A 16,688-nucleotide genomic window follows, 5' to 3' on the forward strand; every position below is an offset into this window, starting at 1 on the left:
GCTCTCTTTCTCTGACAAATGAATAAAATATTTTTAAAATTTTTAAAAATATTTTGTTTATTTATTTGAGACAGAGAGATTGGGAACACAAGCGGGGGGGAAGGGCAAAGAGAGAAGCAGACTCCCTGCTGAGCAGAAAGCCCAATGTGGGGCTCGATCCCAGGACACTGAGATCATGACCTGAGCTAAAGGCAGAAGCTTAGCCAACTGAGCCACCCAGACGTCCCAAATATTTAGATTCTTACAGAATGTTCCACCCTGTCTCTGTACTGATCCTGGGAACACAGGAACCCAGAATAAAAAGTGATGACCCCAGCCTCCAGCCTCCACAGCTTTGGCCCTGAAGCACAGAGTAGACAGAACATGGTCTTCTTTAATCCATTCACATCATTAAGTGAGCAGACAGTGCCCTGTTCCACAGACGCTTCCACACTCTGTATCCGTCTGACACGCAGGCCACTCCTTCTGGCCAACTTCTTAGCTGGTTCCTGTGTGCAAACACACTGGCCTGCCTAATCTTGCTTTTAATACAATAGATGGGTCAAATATATCATGACAAACCGTGAGATGGACTACCGTTCAGCCAATGAAATCATATTTTAGAAAAATCATACCATTCCCCATCAGTGATATGGGGAAATATTCAATTTAGGCCATTAAGTGGAAATGGGCATGTTACCAAATATAGTGTGTAATGTATGGTCCCAATTTGAGGTTTAAAAAGTAAATATTATACATATATGTATGGGTATATGTATACAAAAACTGCTTAGAAAAAAGGGAGTTAGAATATGGATCTAACATGTCAGTACAAGTTACCTCTAAGCAAAGGGATTATGAGTGACTTTTTAACTTTTCCTAAGTCTTTTACCATATTTTCCAAATTTTCAACAATAAATATATATGACCTTTATCAATATTAAGAACTACATATTGATGGGGATGCCTGGATGGCTCAGTGGGTTAAGCATCTGCCTTCAGCTCAGGTCATGATCCTGAGGGTCCTAGGATCAAGCCCCGCATCGGGCTCCTTGCTCAGCAGGGAACCTGTTTCTCCCTTTGCCTCTGGCTCCCCCTGCTTGTGCTCTCTGACAAAAAAATAAATAAAATCTTTTAAAAAAGAAAAAGAGCTACATGTCGATGCACTTAAATACAACTATACAGAAAGAGAATGATGGCATCCGTGTTGGGGGATGAAGTTAGCAAAGGCCAGCCCAAGGGGGTCCTGTGTTGCTGAGGCAGGAGGCTTCCAGAAGGAGTTAAGGGACTTGAGGAAATAGGAGAAAGGAAGGTTGCCAGGACCCTTCTACTGTGGACCTGTTCATAGTAACCCAAATCACCCTCTAGCATTTCTGAGTTGAAGGATTGGCATAGGGAATGCAGGACTGCAGGCTGGCTAAGATGGTGGCTCCCCCTCCCCTACCGCTGCTCCTTCACTCCTTGATCCTGTTGATGGTCTGCACGTCTTTCCTGCCCAGCGGGCCATGGAACACTAAGGAGAGCAGACCACAGACTCAAGCTCTCTGCACCTGCCCTTTATACACGGCCCCAGCCATGTATGAGCAGAACTCATCTTGGCACATGTTAGAAAAAGATGGAAAGAAAAATGTTAAAGGCAGCGCATCTCGAGTCTTTCATCCCTATTGGGGTTTAAGTGAAAAATGAAAAGAACGAATTAGAGCACACGTGTGTTCCAGGAGTTGGGTGGATGGAGCCTGATCCTCTGTTACTGCTTTATAAACTGCGCCTAGACTGTTGACTAGTAAGAAGCAACGCTTATGGGCCTCTAGTGCCATCTGGTGGTAAGTTCTTAGAAACAGCTTTTTTTGTTGTTTTTTATTAACATATAATATATTATTTGCTTCAGGGGTGGGTACAGGTCTGTGATTCATCAGTCTTACACGATGTACAGTTCTCACCATAGCACATACCCTCCCCAGTGTCCATCACCCAGCCACCCCATCCTTCCCACCTACCCCCTTCCAGGAACCCTTGGTTTGCTTCCTGAGATTAAGAGTCTCTTATGGTTTGTCTCCCTCCCCTGTCCCATCTTGTTTTTCCCTCCATAATCACCCCTGCCCTGCCTCTCAAATTCCTCATATCAGTGAGATCATATGATAACTGTCTTTCTCTAAAGACTTATTTCCCTTAGCATAATAACACCCCCCCAAAAAAAGAAACAGCTGGGTTTTTTTTTCCAATTAAATTAATTCTGAACAGCAGAAAAATACAACTACTTAAAAGCAAATTTACTAGAAACTAGCTCTCAAAGTGTAGACCCCAGACCAGTAGAATCAGCATTGCCTGGGAACTCATTAGAAATGCAAAATCTCAAATTCTCAGGCCTCCCCTCAAACCTACTGAGTTAGAGACAGAGCCGTTAGGGCCCAGCAATTTGTGTTTTAACAAGACTTCCCTGGTGAATCCGTTCTGCATTGTTAAGACTCAGAACCGTGGTTTTAAGCAACAAGTCAGATATCTCTTCCTGATAAAAGTCCCACCTCTGTGTCCCCCAAGGGCAACTGACAACCCTAAGAAGGGACCAGCGAGCAAAGACCTCTCCCTACCTTGCGGTGATGAGTGGGAGCTCCCGGCCGCACCCCACCAACCAGAAGCTGACGTTGTAGACTGGAGGGGATCCCTCCACGCAGAGCGACTCCACCAGGTTGCCCCCGGGGCGAGCTGTTTCGGAATCTGCTTGAGAAACTAGAGACCAATGATCCCATCGTCAGCAAGCAACTGGTGTCTGGCGGAAAATCCCCACGGCAGACGCTGAGTTGCTTAGTTCTCAACCCCCACTTCAGGCAGAGATTCCCACCTGTCTGCCACCATGAGAGCAAAGGAAAAGGAGGCAGCAGGACTTCAGACCAGAAGGAAAATGGGAGGTCATGGTTGAGGCAGACAAACGCTAATTCCATAACTAAGTTTAATAAGCCCCACACCAGGCCAACGTCCCTCTCGACGCTCTGGGACGCACCCCCACACAGCGAGGACCTACTGCAGCGTGGACTGCTACACCTTCCTCCTTTCCTCCCCAAGGCCCCTGGCAACTCCGGGAACCTACAGCAGATCCCCTTCAGAACACTGAGCGCACAGGCGCCCTCTAGGGGTATGTGAGCGCTCATTCACAGAGCGGGCTCAGCACATGCGCAGAAACAGGGCAAGCCTTCAAACCGACTACTGCGCAAATCCTGATTTTCCACTTGTATTAGGTAACCATTTGGCTGATCAACATAACCTAAGACTGTTTCCTCATTGGTTAAGTGGGAATCATAACACATCAATCTGCATGGTACAGGGAGTTTAGCAGGATGGCAGATTCAAAATGACCAGCACAATATATTTTTAGATTCTCTAAGAGACACGTCTTCCCCAAAACTGTATGATCAGAACAGTGGACAGTGTTCTGATCCACTGTTCTGTGGACAGTCCAAAGCGCAGCATCTTTGCATGACCCCTGCTGATTTAGCATAATACTAAGCACACAGTAGGTGTTCAATAAATGCTTATTTGCTCACCTGGGCACAGAGTCATTGAAGGCTTGGCTCCAGTGTCCAGATGCTAACCCCCCCCCATCCCAGCTGTGTGATTTGGGGCAAGATATTCAACCCCTCTTAGTTTTGGCTTCCTCATCTACAGAGTGGAGATAATAGGAGCACTTTATGGGCTTCTGAGATCTCAGTGAGAAGTAAGTGATAGGCACCATTACATACAAGGAATGTTCATAGAGGAGATGAGATCAGAGAATATAAAGTGTGAAGCTGATCAGATAAATCTCAATTAACAATGGCTATCGGTTCATCTTGCCATTAAATCATCCTCAAAGCAAAGTCATCACCAGCAGGGAAACTAGACAAAATGGGAAGGGGGTTATTTCACCCAAGCCACTCCTCCCTTTCCCCCTCCCCCTCACCTCAACCCTAGGTGGTCCCACATACTGGAATATTTGATGGCTAAAGGGTGGGGCAGTGAGGAGGGACTCTGGCTCCTAGACTTCAGGGGTTTAGAGAGAGTGGAAACAGAGTTGATCATCTAGTCCTGAGTTCCCAGTCAATGGTTCAAGTGCATGAAATATTGATCGCCTCAGCACTCCGGGAATCCAGATAGTGCTTGGGTGGGGGGTAGGGAGAGCAACAAAAGGTCCAGCCAGTTGTCTTGGGCCCCAAGAAATTCAAGTGGTTACCCCAGCACTCCATTTGAATATTATCATCACCTAATTACACCATAACATGAACAGGGTTTGAAATCAGTCAAAGCACAGATGCCCCCAAACACTTAAACCGGTGAACCAGGTAAGAAATGGAATTTTGATGAGTATCCTAGAATGAGGAGATTTCAGGGCCGAAATTGAGACCTCTTGCCACCATCCCCCAATCTCTCTTGCCCTCAGCTCTATAAGTTTCAGACAAAAGACTATAAAGGGAAAAGGGAGTGTGAGCAAAAGTTGGAAGCCTCGAGGCCCAGGGACAGACTGCCCCATTCTGTCTTGGCTGTGGGTTTCTCTTCCCCTGAGTGCCCATCATACTTGGACAGTCTCAGTAGGACCCCTGATGAACTCTTTGTCCCTAGCCTCATGGACAAGCAAAGCTAGGGGCGGTTGCTTTGCCTAAAGGAGATCAAGGGGAAAGATCATGGAGAAAAGGGCTAAGCTTGAGCTCTGAAAGTTGAGTAGGAGGAATGTGGATAGGCAAAAAGCAGGACAAGCCTTTTCTCATAAAGACATGGTTAACTCTCTCACTTTTCTGAGTCTGCCTTGAAGGTGTAAATGAGACCTTTAGCCCATTTACAGGACCAGATATTGCCTTATTCCTTCCAGCACTTTGCATGACAGATATAAATTCATGGACAGGTGTAGAAGTCCTGCTAACCTAACAATAATCATGATAATAGTAATAATAACAGTTTATATTTATTGAGCACTTCCCATGGTGCAAGACCTGTGCTGACTTCATTACATTCTATACTTCAGTTAACCTTCACAGTAATTCAATAAGATGGGGTCCTGCTTATGCCCATTTTACAGATAAGGAAACAAAGCTTCTCAGCATGAAAGTGGTAAAATTGGGGTAAGAGCACAGAAGAGCAAGCATTGGATAAATGGGGGTGGGGTGGGGAAGGAATTAGCTAGAAAGATAGGGGGACCAAGAGCACACAATCCCAAACCAATCTTCTTTCCAGGAACAATCAGACAAGATGGGGAGCCACGTGTTTCCTCTGCATTAAAAGAAGAACTTCCCCAAGCAGAAAAATCTGAGGTCAGCACTAGATAGACAGGCCCCTTACAGAGAGCAGATTCGATTATCACCTGTTATGTTTGTGTCCGCAATAATAATTTCATCCACATAGAACCCACGGGTCTCCTGAGACAGAGGGAAGAGGTCGATCTGGTAAACCAGCACAGAGGAGTTTGCCAGAGCTGGCTGGAGATCCACAGAGCCATGCACACAGGTCTCCCAGAGGTCCGTGCAAGTGAACCGCCAGCTGAAAAACAAAGCCCCCAGCAGAACTGGGCCTCTCTGTGTGCACCTGCAGCCCCTTCGCAGAGAGCCGAGTTCACCAGCCTGAGGGCCTGCAGACTGTGCAGTCAGGAGAGACACCCCAAGAACCCCTGCACCCCAGCAGTCCTGTGTGCCACAGGTACAGGCCTCCCATCCAAAACAGGCTCAGCGTGTGGAATCACGTGGGTGAGGCGCACTTCAAGGTGGTCATTCGCTCATGACAGTGTCGGCAGCATTTTCAGATGACAGTATAATTCTGCATCTTCAGCAGGTCATATGTTAGGCTCTAACCACAGAGAAGATTAATACCCCTAGACTCACTGAGGTTTAAGACCACTTACAAAACCCGTAAGACCATTATGGAAAGAACACCAAAGCAAGGGAGCAAGAGGCCTGAGTTTCATTGCAGAGTCTTTATTTACTTGCTATATAAATTTTGGTGACTCAATAATTCTCTGGGTTGCAGTTTTTCCTATCAGTAATGTCAAGGAACAGTCTCTAAAATCTTTCCCACATAAGAGGTTCTATCATTCTATCCCCAGGTAAAGTGTCAAGGATATTTGCAAAAAGTATTATATTCCTAACAACTAACTACTCTTAAATCAAAATTCTTAGTTGACTAAGATGTGTTCAGAATCCCAAGGGAAGGGGTGCCTGGGTGGCTCAACTGGTTAAGAATCCCACTCTTGATTTCAGCTCAGGTCATGATCTCAGGGTGGTGGGTTCGAGCCCCACATCCAGCTCCATGCTCAGGAGGGCGTCTGAGCCTGCTTGAGACTGTCCTTCTGTCCCTCTCCCTGCTTATGTACATGTTTTCTATCTCTAAAATAAATAGTTAAATTAAAAAAAAAAGAACCGCAGGTTAATATCTGAGGCCCAAAATAAGAAATCGTCGGTACCTCACAGGGGCCCCTGTCCCCAAGAGAGCTAATCATCCCAGCCGGCAGAATTGCCACCACACTCCCCACAGATTAGCTACCTGTCGGGACTGGTCCCCACAAGACTCCAGTCACAGGTGATGTTCTTCTTAATGAAGTTTTGAGAGTCGGTTGTGAAAAATACGGTCACCTTCAGGATGTTATTCTTGTGGCCTTTGTATGCGAGGCACAACTATGGACACCGGAGAAAGGTATGAGTTCGATTAGAGCAAGAAGCAACGTGTCATCAAGAGGGTCCCATCCCTAGGAAACTCCCTCATGCTGTGAGAGTTAACGTCAGTCCAAGTCCCATTGTCCTGGAGCTTACTAATCTCACCAGAAAGGCAAACAGAATAAATTGTAATTGACTCTGCAGAGAGTCATGAAATGCCTACCACTGTGCTTGGCAGTTAGGACTTTGGAGTATCTCAGTTAGAACAGACTTGTTCTGACCCAGTTACCTGTGTAACCTTGAGCAGGTCACTTCACCTCTCTGAGTCTCAGTGCCTGAACTCTAATTCACTGTCATCCTTGGTTTCTGAATGAAGCAAAATTCCCAAGAAGAATTTATTACAGGATTTTTTTTTTCCCCACAGTTGGCCTTTCGAACTGTATAATTCTTTTCTGGTCGGCAGGGGGGCAGGATGGGGTTGTCCTGTGCATTCGGGGATGTTTTGCAACATCCTTAGAAACTGCCCATTAGATGCCAGTAACACTTCCCAAGTGTAGCAACCAGAATCATCTCCATAATTCCAGACTTGCCCATGTGGGCAAATGGCCCCTTGTTGGGACCCCGTCCCGCAGAGGGCACGCTGGAAGATGGACGGGACCCCAACCTGACATGCCTAATCCAAGCTCTCCCGGGAAGTTCCACTAAGAACTGACTGAACCCTGAAACACAGAGGAGATGGAATTTTGAGGAATATCAAAGAATGATACAATCTCAGGCCTGAAGGAGAGTCCTCTAGCCACCCACCCCCAAACACTGCCATGAGTTCAGCCAGCCCGTTAGGCTCCCTCTAGCTCCCAAAGGGCAAAGAGGCTGCTCTCTTTTTATGAAAGATGGCTGTGCTAGTCAACCTATTAATTAAAAAAAAAAAAAAAAAAAAAATAGGGGCACCTGGGTGGCTCAGTGGGTTAAAGCCTCTGCCTTTGGTTCAGGTCATGATCCCAGGGTCCTGGGATTGAGCCCTCATCGGGCTCTCTGCTCAGTGGGAAGCCTGCTTCCCCCTCTCTCTCTCTGTCTGCCTCTCTGCCTACTTGTGATCTCTATCTGTCAAATAAATAAATAAAATCTTTTAAAAAAAAAACATAATAAATAACAGTGACTAGCATTTAACAGAGTCCTAACCAGTGCACACATTAGTAGGTTATCTCATTTAATCTCCACCACAATTCTAGACCATATGACTACCCATTTCACAGAGGGATAAACTAAATCGAGACCCTGAGGACATGTAAGGGTAGAGTCAAAATTCAAAATCAAACAGTCTGACTACAGTGTCCACGCTATTCCCCAATGAGCAAAGAAGATCCTGGAGCATGTAAAAACATCCATGGATCTACAGCTAAGACAAAGGCATTTCCATGGAACCACTAACTAATGAAGGACCAGAGGTATCTGTTCACCACTTGAAACAGCAGCTAAGAAACCCAGAATCTCAGCCTGAAACGTGCATGGAGCAGATCCCAGCAAACACTCCTTTGTATTTCTGCTTCCTCAGTCTCAACCCCAGAGCATAACCTTCCCTACCCAACCTACCCAGGAGGGTGAGGGCTGCTACTTACTTGCGTGTACTGATCTAACTGGTAGCCCTCCTGGGAAGCTGGGGGTATTAGGACAAGGTGTCGAGGCTGGTGGAGGCTGAACCTCCCGCAGAAGGGCTCTGTCCCACTGGTGAGATCCCCCTCAAAGCTGGAACCTTCTGGGCCTGGAGGCAGATAAAACAGGAAGACGGGCATAGAGATTGATAAGACAGAGCTTCCCAACATGTGTCACGGGGTTGGGTTATGAGTTCACCGTGTCATCAGCCTTTGATCCTTTGGGTTAGCAGAGCTTGAGCTTGAGCTTGAGCTTAAAGGCTTGAAATCTCCTGACAGCAGAGCCCCATTCTGTCTGCCACAGACCATCAAACATTGATGACAATTTTCTCTGTGTACCATGGCATCAAAAACTATTGAGAAGCAGAGACAACGAGCTCTGACTATAACTGAGCTCACATTAGTATCTTAAAAAGTGGCCCTCGCATGTTTACAATCTGGTAAACATGTTTCATGTGACAATTCAACTGTTTCATGTAACAATTCCTTTATTTGGCTACAATTTGAATTAAATAAGATACACTGTTGTAGTGTTTTCATTTCCTCCTGTATGGTTTGCCCTTTCTCCCATGGGCAGCATGGGGAGCACTAGGCTCCACCCAAGAGCCCCAGGGGAATGGCTTTTCTTTCTCTGAAACCCACACCAAGTGACCTCCTCCTACGTGTGTCGTCACTCTCATGGCCACTGGGTGTCCAAATCCAGCTTCCGTAACTTTTCTTGACTCTGGTAGCAGGAAATGAAAAAGATAGAGAGAAAGACAATGGAGAAGAGGATCAGCATTTGCCAAGCCAAGGAAAGCACACCTTGTTCAAACCCAAGCCAGAGTAGGCTGCTGGCCGAAAGGGGTTCCAATTTGCATTTGACGGCAAGTAACTCCTCAATGGCTCTTTGAATCTGTTTTTAAAAAACAAACAACAAACTCAAGAATGTACACCATAGACATAAAGACCTCTCCCCCAACTCCTCCACCTGTCATTATTTGAAGAAGGTTCCCACCTGATGGGCTGTGACATTTCCAGGGATTGGCTGACTGGTGACATTGTCCCAAGTAAGGACGAAGCTCCCTCTGCCAGACACGGTCAGCATCTGTCGAGAGTGACAGGAATAAGTGACGCGGGCTAATTAAGTCAGAGAAACTCGCGACACATCTCCTCCACTGTCTATTTCCTTTTATTTGTAATTTCAGTTTTATCTAAACTCACTACCATCTAGAAATATCTGTGAACCCAAGTGTCAGCACTGAAAGAAAACTCTTCTAGGTCGATCTCCCTATTCACCCGTGTCCCCCACTTCTTGTTAGGGTGTGAGACGTCCGTGCAGCCCCTGAAGGACCCCTTTCAGCCCTTCTTGCCTTGCGCCCTCTCCCAGGGATGGGGTGGGGGCCGGAGGGCAGGAGCAGAGTCTTATTCCGTATCTGCTTGGCTCCTCGCATGCTCCCTGACAGGCGCACTATATTTTAGTTACAAAGGAAGATCGGTCATTTCCATCACTTGCTCTTTTCTACCTTGTTCTATGGTTATTTGCATACATGTGTTACTATTAGACTCTAAACTTGAAAAGCAGAGTCCATAGGGATTCATCTTTGTACACCAAGAAGTGAGCAACTGAAAGGGCATTGATATTGTTCAACACAAGTATGGGGCACCACAGAGAGACCCAAAGGCTTTGACCTGTACAAAGCAGATGGAGAAAACACCATGAGTGAAGAGATAGGACCTGCATCAGTAACAGCAAAGGAATCACGTGTGTGTACATTCATGTGCTTGCATACGTGGGTCTGTTTGTTTGCAGGACTTTATCTCTACTCCAGAGAACAAGATTCTAAAAGAGAATTTACCTGGAAATTACTAAGACCACAAATAAAATTATCTTAATAATAAGATTTGGCGGATTTGGCCAGATGATGTTCCTTCCAGCGTTCAGCCCCTAAATCCAACCCCACAGGATGGAGAACAACCACACACCTGGATTTCTGGAAGTCTCTGGGCATGGATTCGGATTTGCTGCTTTTCTCGGAGGTAAGTGCTGACCACATCAGGATTCAGCCAGGTATTGTGGATCTGGACGCCAATTCTCATTCCCCTGCTGGGGGCTCTCCCACCATGCTCTGCTTCCAGGTAGTAGCTGGTGCCACCAACCAGCTCCAACTTCGGGGTCTTCCGTTGCCAAGTCCCATCATGCCCATTCTGCTCCCAAGCGTCAAACCAGTCAGCAATGCCCACCTTGATGGAGGCCACTTTCACCTGGGGCCCAAGAAGCATATCACAGTCAATACTATGAAGCTTATGGGCATTTACTTCTCAAATAGCAAGTGCCTGAACAGCTACTGACAGGGTCTTTGGACTGGTCTGCTTTTCCAACAAGTCAGCTCAATCACACACCTGTGGTTGTGTATGCTTCTCTGCCCCTCACTCTATCTCTGTCTCTCTATTAAACTGTATTCGGATGAGGCTGAATGTCCATGTTTAGAGCAGAAACAGGCAACCTGAAACCCTGACTTTACATGATACTATGAATAAAATAATACTAAGCCACCTGAGAAACCTAGAATGACTTGACTGCACCAAGATCTACAATGTTTCTCTAGCAACTAGCAAAATAATTTTATAGAAGCATGTTAATAATTTGAGGGCAAAAGTGGTTGTCAGTGCTGCTAGTGAATCTTGGCTTTTTGTTAAAAGCACTTTTTCTTATCCTTCAAAGCTGACCAGGAAATACCTAAATAAGACTGCCTACATCTCTGCCCAAAAATCAGGGGAAAATGCACAAGTTTTAGAATCAGATAGATAGTGTCTGAACTCTAACTACCATGCCTCCTCTGATCCAAGTGGCCTTGGATTGGCCATACAATCTTTCCAAGCCTCCATTTTCTTATCTGGAAAATGGAGATAAATATAATTAGCTCACAGAGGTGCTGTGAAGATCAGAGACAAGGTACATAAACGATGTTGCTTAACACTGGGCTTATAGTAAGTAAGTGCTCAATAAATGTGCCAACACATTCAACCAAATTATTTTTCAACAATTAAAATCATGTCAATTATATCTCAATTTTCAAAATATTTAACAAAAAATAAACCCACCCACCCCCCCAACAAAATGAAACTTTAAAATTCCTAGTTGCTTAGTGACATGTTACAATTACAAGTAAAATAATGAGCACTTTGATGTTTATTCTTTTTTTTTTTTTTTCAGGAGTAAAGAACTAGGGACAAGAAAAAGAAAAGTAAGAGGAAGGCGAATACCTTGGTCTTTGGGTCCTCTGAATGACTGAAGTACAGGGAAGCTTGGTTGTCAGCCTGGATCCAGAAAGTGTAATTATTTGTCTCCGGAGCCACAAAGAATCCACTGAGCCGTGCTCTGGAAAGGAGAGAAACAGAGAGAAGTAAAAACAACCAACACCCGGATCACAGACCCAACAAATGAGTGTTCTTGCACTTTATTTTTCCTTAAAAAAAAAAAAAATTAATTTAAATTTTAAAAATATATATATTTATTTATTTGTCAGAGTTTCACAAGCAGGGGGAGCAGCAGGCAGAGGGAGAGGGAGAAGCAGGCTTCCTGCTAAGCAGGGAGCCCAATGCAGGCCTCTATCTGAGGACCCTGGAATCATGACCTGAGCCAAAGGCAGACACTTAACTGATTGAGCCACCCAGGTGCCCCACTGTACTGTTTTTCTTTGTGGCAAGGAGGAAGAAATACTTGACTCTGTCATGTGAGTGGCCAGCATACGCTGGAAACAGCTATTCCTACAGCACCTGCTAGTCAGTATCTCAACCCATCCCTTCACAATGGCCACAACTCCCTTTGTAATCAAGGTGTCTTTGGGAAAGTTGTAGCTGCAGCACAGGGTTGTCTGAAGGCTTAGACCTTTAGACCTTTAGACCTGTACCCCTGAAATAAATTATATGTTAATTAAAAAATTAAAATTAGGGGCGCCTGGGTGGCTCAGTGGGTTAAAGCCTCTGCCTTCAGCTCGGGTCTTGATCCCGGGGTCCTGAAATCGAGCCCCGCGTCGGGCTCTCTGCTCAGAGGGGAGCCTGCTTCCCACTCCCTCTCTGCCTGCCTCTCTGCCTACTTGTGATCTCTCTCTCTCTCTCTCTGCCAAATAAATGAATAAAATATTTTTTTAAAAAATTAAAATTAAAAAAATTAAATTAAATTTTTTTAAAAATTAAAAAAAAAAAAGAAAGAGAAATATAGGCACCTGGGTGGCTCAGTGGGTTAAGCCTCTGCCTCCAGCTCAGGTCATGATCTCAGGGTCCTGGGATCAAGCCTCATATGGGGGGGGGGGGGTCTCTGCTCAACAGGGAGCCTGGTTCCTTCCCTCTCTCTCTGCTAGAGATCAACAACTGAAATGGCCCCAAGTGATATTAAGAGAAGCTTCTATTTTGTCTCCCTCATGGTAGATATTAACTTCACAAAAGGTGTTTCTGGGGGTCTCACAGACTGCTGTGTCTCTTTAAAATATCATCTTCCTATGGGTGAGAAAGGAGGTGTGCCATAATGTGGTATAGGTGGACTTCTGGAGAAATCACAAGACTTAAAATCAGAAAAATTCAGATCTTAGTTCTGATGCTTGATAGTTGTATAACATTAGAAAAACACTTTACCTATGGTTCCTCATCAACTAGACCTGGTCTAGTTGGGTATTTCTTCAGTTGTTGCTTCTCATGAACTAACTTGTCTTCGAAGGTCTGGAACATGGTAGTAAGTCAATACATAATCTGTTGAACTAAATAGGAAGTTCAGGAGACACACCGCATATGTGGAGGAAGATCAGTCCTTGCTGTCTGACTTTGCTCTGTGGCTGTACATGCATATGATAAGGCTGGTCATTCCCCAAGATAATGACCTTGCTCTCTACCTTCTGAACACAATGTTGTGTGTAACGTAGGTGATCAGTAAATAGTTTTTAATTATTTGAAGGTTTACTAATTGAACATTATCTCACAAAAAGGGTGGGGAGTGATTTGCTCTGAACCTACTAATTACCTCAACACCTACAGAGATTATTTTTCCAGTTAAAAATATTACAACCCACAGAGAAAAGTCAATCAAATGTGTCAACAATTTCAAATCAAAAGACACATCCTACAACTTCAAAGATGCAGGCAATTTTATGAAACACTCCAAAAATATGACTATATATTTTTTAATGTTTCAGATCAATTCTAGTGACCTTAATATTAGAGACAGATATGGCTAAGCAAATGATTAAACTATCTCAATAAACACCAAGAATATTTTTTAAAAGATTTTTATTTATTTATTTATTTGACAGAGATCACAAGTAGGCAGAGAGGCAGGCAGAGAGAGAGAGGAGGAAGCAGGCTCCCTGCTGAGCAGAGAGCCCAATGCGGGGCTCAATCCCAGGACCCTGGGATCATGACCTGAGCCAAAGGCAGAGGCTTTAACCCACTGAGCCATCCAGGAGCCCCACCAAGAATATTTTCTGAAAATCATTTTGAAAATAACTATTTAAAGGCCCACCAATATAATGATTTATCAATTAATTAATAAATACTCTAATTTTTTTTAATTTAAAAATTTTGAATTTTAAAGAAATGAAGGACAGAGAGAATGGGAAGAGTTACTGTGGTTTTTAATTCCTTCAAATGGCAGTTAGAGACATTCCCTGCTGGTGGTACATATAGCCAAAATTCCCTTTTGTATTTTGAGGTGGTCTGACTCCTTAACACTTCCCTACACACTGAATATAGCTGAAAGGTTTTCCTTTGAACATGATTGATGGTTCTCAAAAACTATGATAAAGATGTATCATTAGGTGCCACAAAGGACCACCATGATTGCCACTTTAAAACTATATATTGGTGGTTAAATACCTAGTTAGTTAGGCATCTGGGACAATAGAGACTACTCTTTTCTGTTCACAGATTTCCTTCCTTCCTTGGCTTCTTTGATGTCTGAAATTCCCTGAACAGGGAACAAAGTCTTTCATTCCACAATTGAGTTGAAATTTTAAATGCCCAAATCCTTGGAGGAAGTCACGAAATGGCTGGAATTCACAGCCAGAGGTCATGACCAACCTCTTTTGAGAAGAGGTTTGAAAGGAGAAGAGATTCGTCACACAGTAAAGAATCCATCCCTCTGTATATACGCTAAGGGCACACGAAGGAAAGTGTGTCTAAGCAATTCTCAACTTTTTATATTTTTAAGACCACTTCAGAAAACTAGACATTCTGGCCATGTCCTTGAAGGGATTAAAAATGCTCAGAACCACTAATAGGAAAACCATACTCACACTGCCATCACTGCTATGGAAAACAATGTCTCTCAGAGCCCACAACAGATTCCCCTGCTAGGCGCCAGCCACTGGGTTGACCTTCGGCACTGGGTGCTTGTTCCATATGACCAAAAGACATATTCTTGCTTCTTTCTTTGGCACCAGCCAGAGGTTGGTTTCAGGTCTTGGCAAGTTTTACCCTGCTCTCTACCAAGTGTCCTGGCTTATCCAGCTCAGTGTTCCAATTAATAATGATCTCCTGAAGCAGTCTGTAAACTGACTCATAGAAAATTTAAATTTTACCTATTTGATCAAAAGTTTGTGTGCACCTACAGAAGGCTTGTGTTGCACTAACATGACCGACACTGGTTGAGAACAGTGGTCAAACTGTTGTTGAATTGGTGGATGTTCCAATTTCTCCCCCTGGAAATCTCATTGCTTGTTGTCTCCTGGTCTCACCTAGGCCAGTAAAGAAAGACACTTCTGACAGGAACTCTGCTTTTCCTACAGCATACCTGAAGGGCAGCCCTTCTTTTGACCAAAATCCAGGTGGTGAACTGGCATTCGGGACAATCTGCCACTGGTACCCTGGCATGCCTGAGGTGAGATCCAAGCCCTCGACAGCTTCTCCAACTTCAAACAGAAGCCCTCGGTTCCCTGTAAAACATGCATACCTCATAAACATCAGAGGCCATTCGTCCCCAAACTGGGGAAGTACTTTACCTCAGATAACAGAGTGAAGGTGATCCAATACTCTCTACAGAGGTAAGTCAACCGAGATCCCAATGGAGTAGTCACATGAGAGGTTCTACAGATAACACAAATGTTCCAGAAAGCAGACAATATTGCGGAGTGTCGGACTGAGACTCTTGGAAAGAGATACTTGATAAGGAGCAGTAAGGGGAAATATTTTCAGAGGACCACAAAAAGGTAGGGAGCGCTTTTTAATGGGAGTGTCCGGGAAAGAGAAGCCAGTCATGGAGAGAACTGACCAACCAAACAAATGCTATGATTGAGTAAGGGAGGGCAACATAATTGTGTGCTCTGACTTCTCTTGTTCGGGAGTGAACTTCAGTATCTATTTTATTTTATTTTATTTTATTTTATTTTATTTGAGAGAGAGTGAGCACAAGCACAGCAGGGTGGGGGCATGGGGGTGGGTTGGGTTAGAGGGAGACAGAGAAGCAAACTCCCTGCTGAGCTGGTAGCCCCATGCAGGACTTGATCCTAAGACCCTGAGACCATGACCTGAGCTGAAGCTTAACCGACTGAGCCACCCAGAGGCCCCCTCAGTATCTTTTAAGGTCTAGTTCAACCTGAGAATTCTATTCCCTTTTTTCCCAGAAAATCAGCAATCTTTAAATTCTATATATGTCATGGCCCCAATGTGTGGATTCACCCATGGAACAAATCATGTGGCATGTTGCCGTTACATGATATTTTCAATGATATTGTACTGATTACTTTGTGTTTCATATTAAGCAAACCTTGACACCAAAGGTACATGTACAATCAATATTGCATGATTGCACCCTCGGACCAAAGGTGCAGCTAAAGAATTGTCCATTTGTGGATTCAGATTCCAGATCTGCCACTTCCGACATGTGTAGCTTTGAGCAAACTGCTTAATGCCTTCATTTTCTTGTGCAACAAAATGGAGACAATAATAAGTAGAGATCATGCACTAAAAACTAAGGGAGATGGTGCTATATGTCCATTGTATCTCAGTAAGGCTGTTGGGGGGTGGGGAGGCAAATGAGTCAATTTAATAATTCTGGCAAGAAAAAAAGGGGAGCGTGAAATATATACACAAAGAGCCTGAAATATGTAAGTACTTAATGAAGGATTGCTGCAGTAATTATAATTACTATTTTAAGCTACTACTGTCGTTCCTTGTGAAATCCAAAAAAAAAAAAAAAAAAAAAAGGCAGTACATAAGGAACAAGCAGAAAAGTAAGAGCATATTTTAATATAGTACTCAGATTACTGGAGAACTGTTCTGATGCCTGTCCTGAGCATGGAAACAAGTCCTGGGCACCTCCCCTCAGGAGAGGCCAGCCGAAACACCCCCTCCATCTCCACGGGACCAACCAGCTGTTGCCAAGCACCCCCCAGTAGGCCCTGGAGCACTGCTGCCTTACATAGTCTTCTGCCCTCCTTTCATAGGAGAAACTTCAAAAGGTCTTCATAAAGGACATTAACTT

The 16,688-nt window shown here is 44.4% G+C and overlaps 1 protein-coding gene across 15 annotated transcripts in view; it reads right to left on the reverse strand.

Moving 5' to 3' along the window:
• The window catches only part of PKHD1 (PKHD1 ciliary IPT domain containing fibrocystin/polyductin), a 475,577-nt gene that overhangs the window by 426,038 nt on the left and 32,851 nt on the right, over positions 1-16,688 (reverse strand). For all 15 annotated transcript variants that reach the window (XR_009354742.1, XR_009354743.1, XM_059178234.1 and 12 more), the window contains 9 exons: positions 15,000-15,141; positions 11,483-11,597; positions 10,202-10,480; positions 9,234-9,323; positions 9,041-9,131; positions 8,204-8,346; positions 6,478-6,608; positions 5,306-5,481; positions 2,568-2,706 (listed from right to left, as the gene is read on the reverse strand). Coding sequence is in view for 13 of the 15 variants with exons in the window: in XM_059178234.1 (XP_059034217.1) it covers positions 2,568-2,706; positions 5,306-5,481; positions 6,478-6,608; positions 8,204-8,346; positions 9,041-9,131; positions 9,234-9,323; positions 10,202-10,480; positions 11,483-11,597; positions 15,000-15,141 (1,306 nt within the window). In the remaining 2 variants the exon portion in view is untranslated. The remainder of the gene's footprint in view (positions 1-2,567; positions 2,707-5,305; positions 5,482-6,477; positions 6,609-8,203; positions 8,347-9,040; positions 9,132-9,233; positions 9,324-10,201; positions 10,481-11,482; positions 11,598-14,999; positions 15,142-16,688) is intronic.

Source organism: Mustela lutreola, chromosome 6 (genome assembly GCF_030435805.1).
Source record: "Mustela lutreola isolate mMusLut2 chromosome 6, mMusLut2.pri, whole genome shotgun sequence".
NCBI lineage: Eukaryota > Metazoa > Chordata > Mammalia > Carnivora > Mustelidae > Mustela > Mustela lutreola.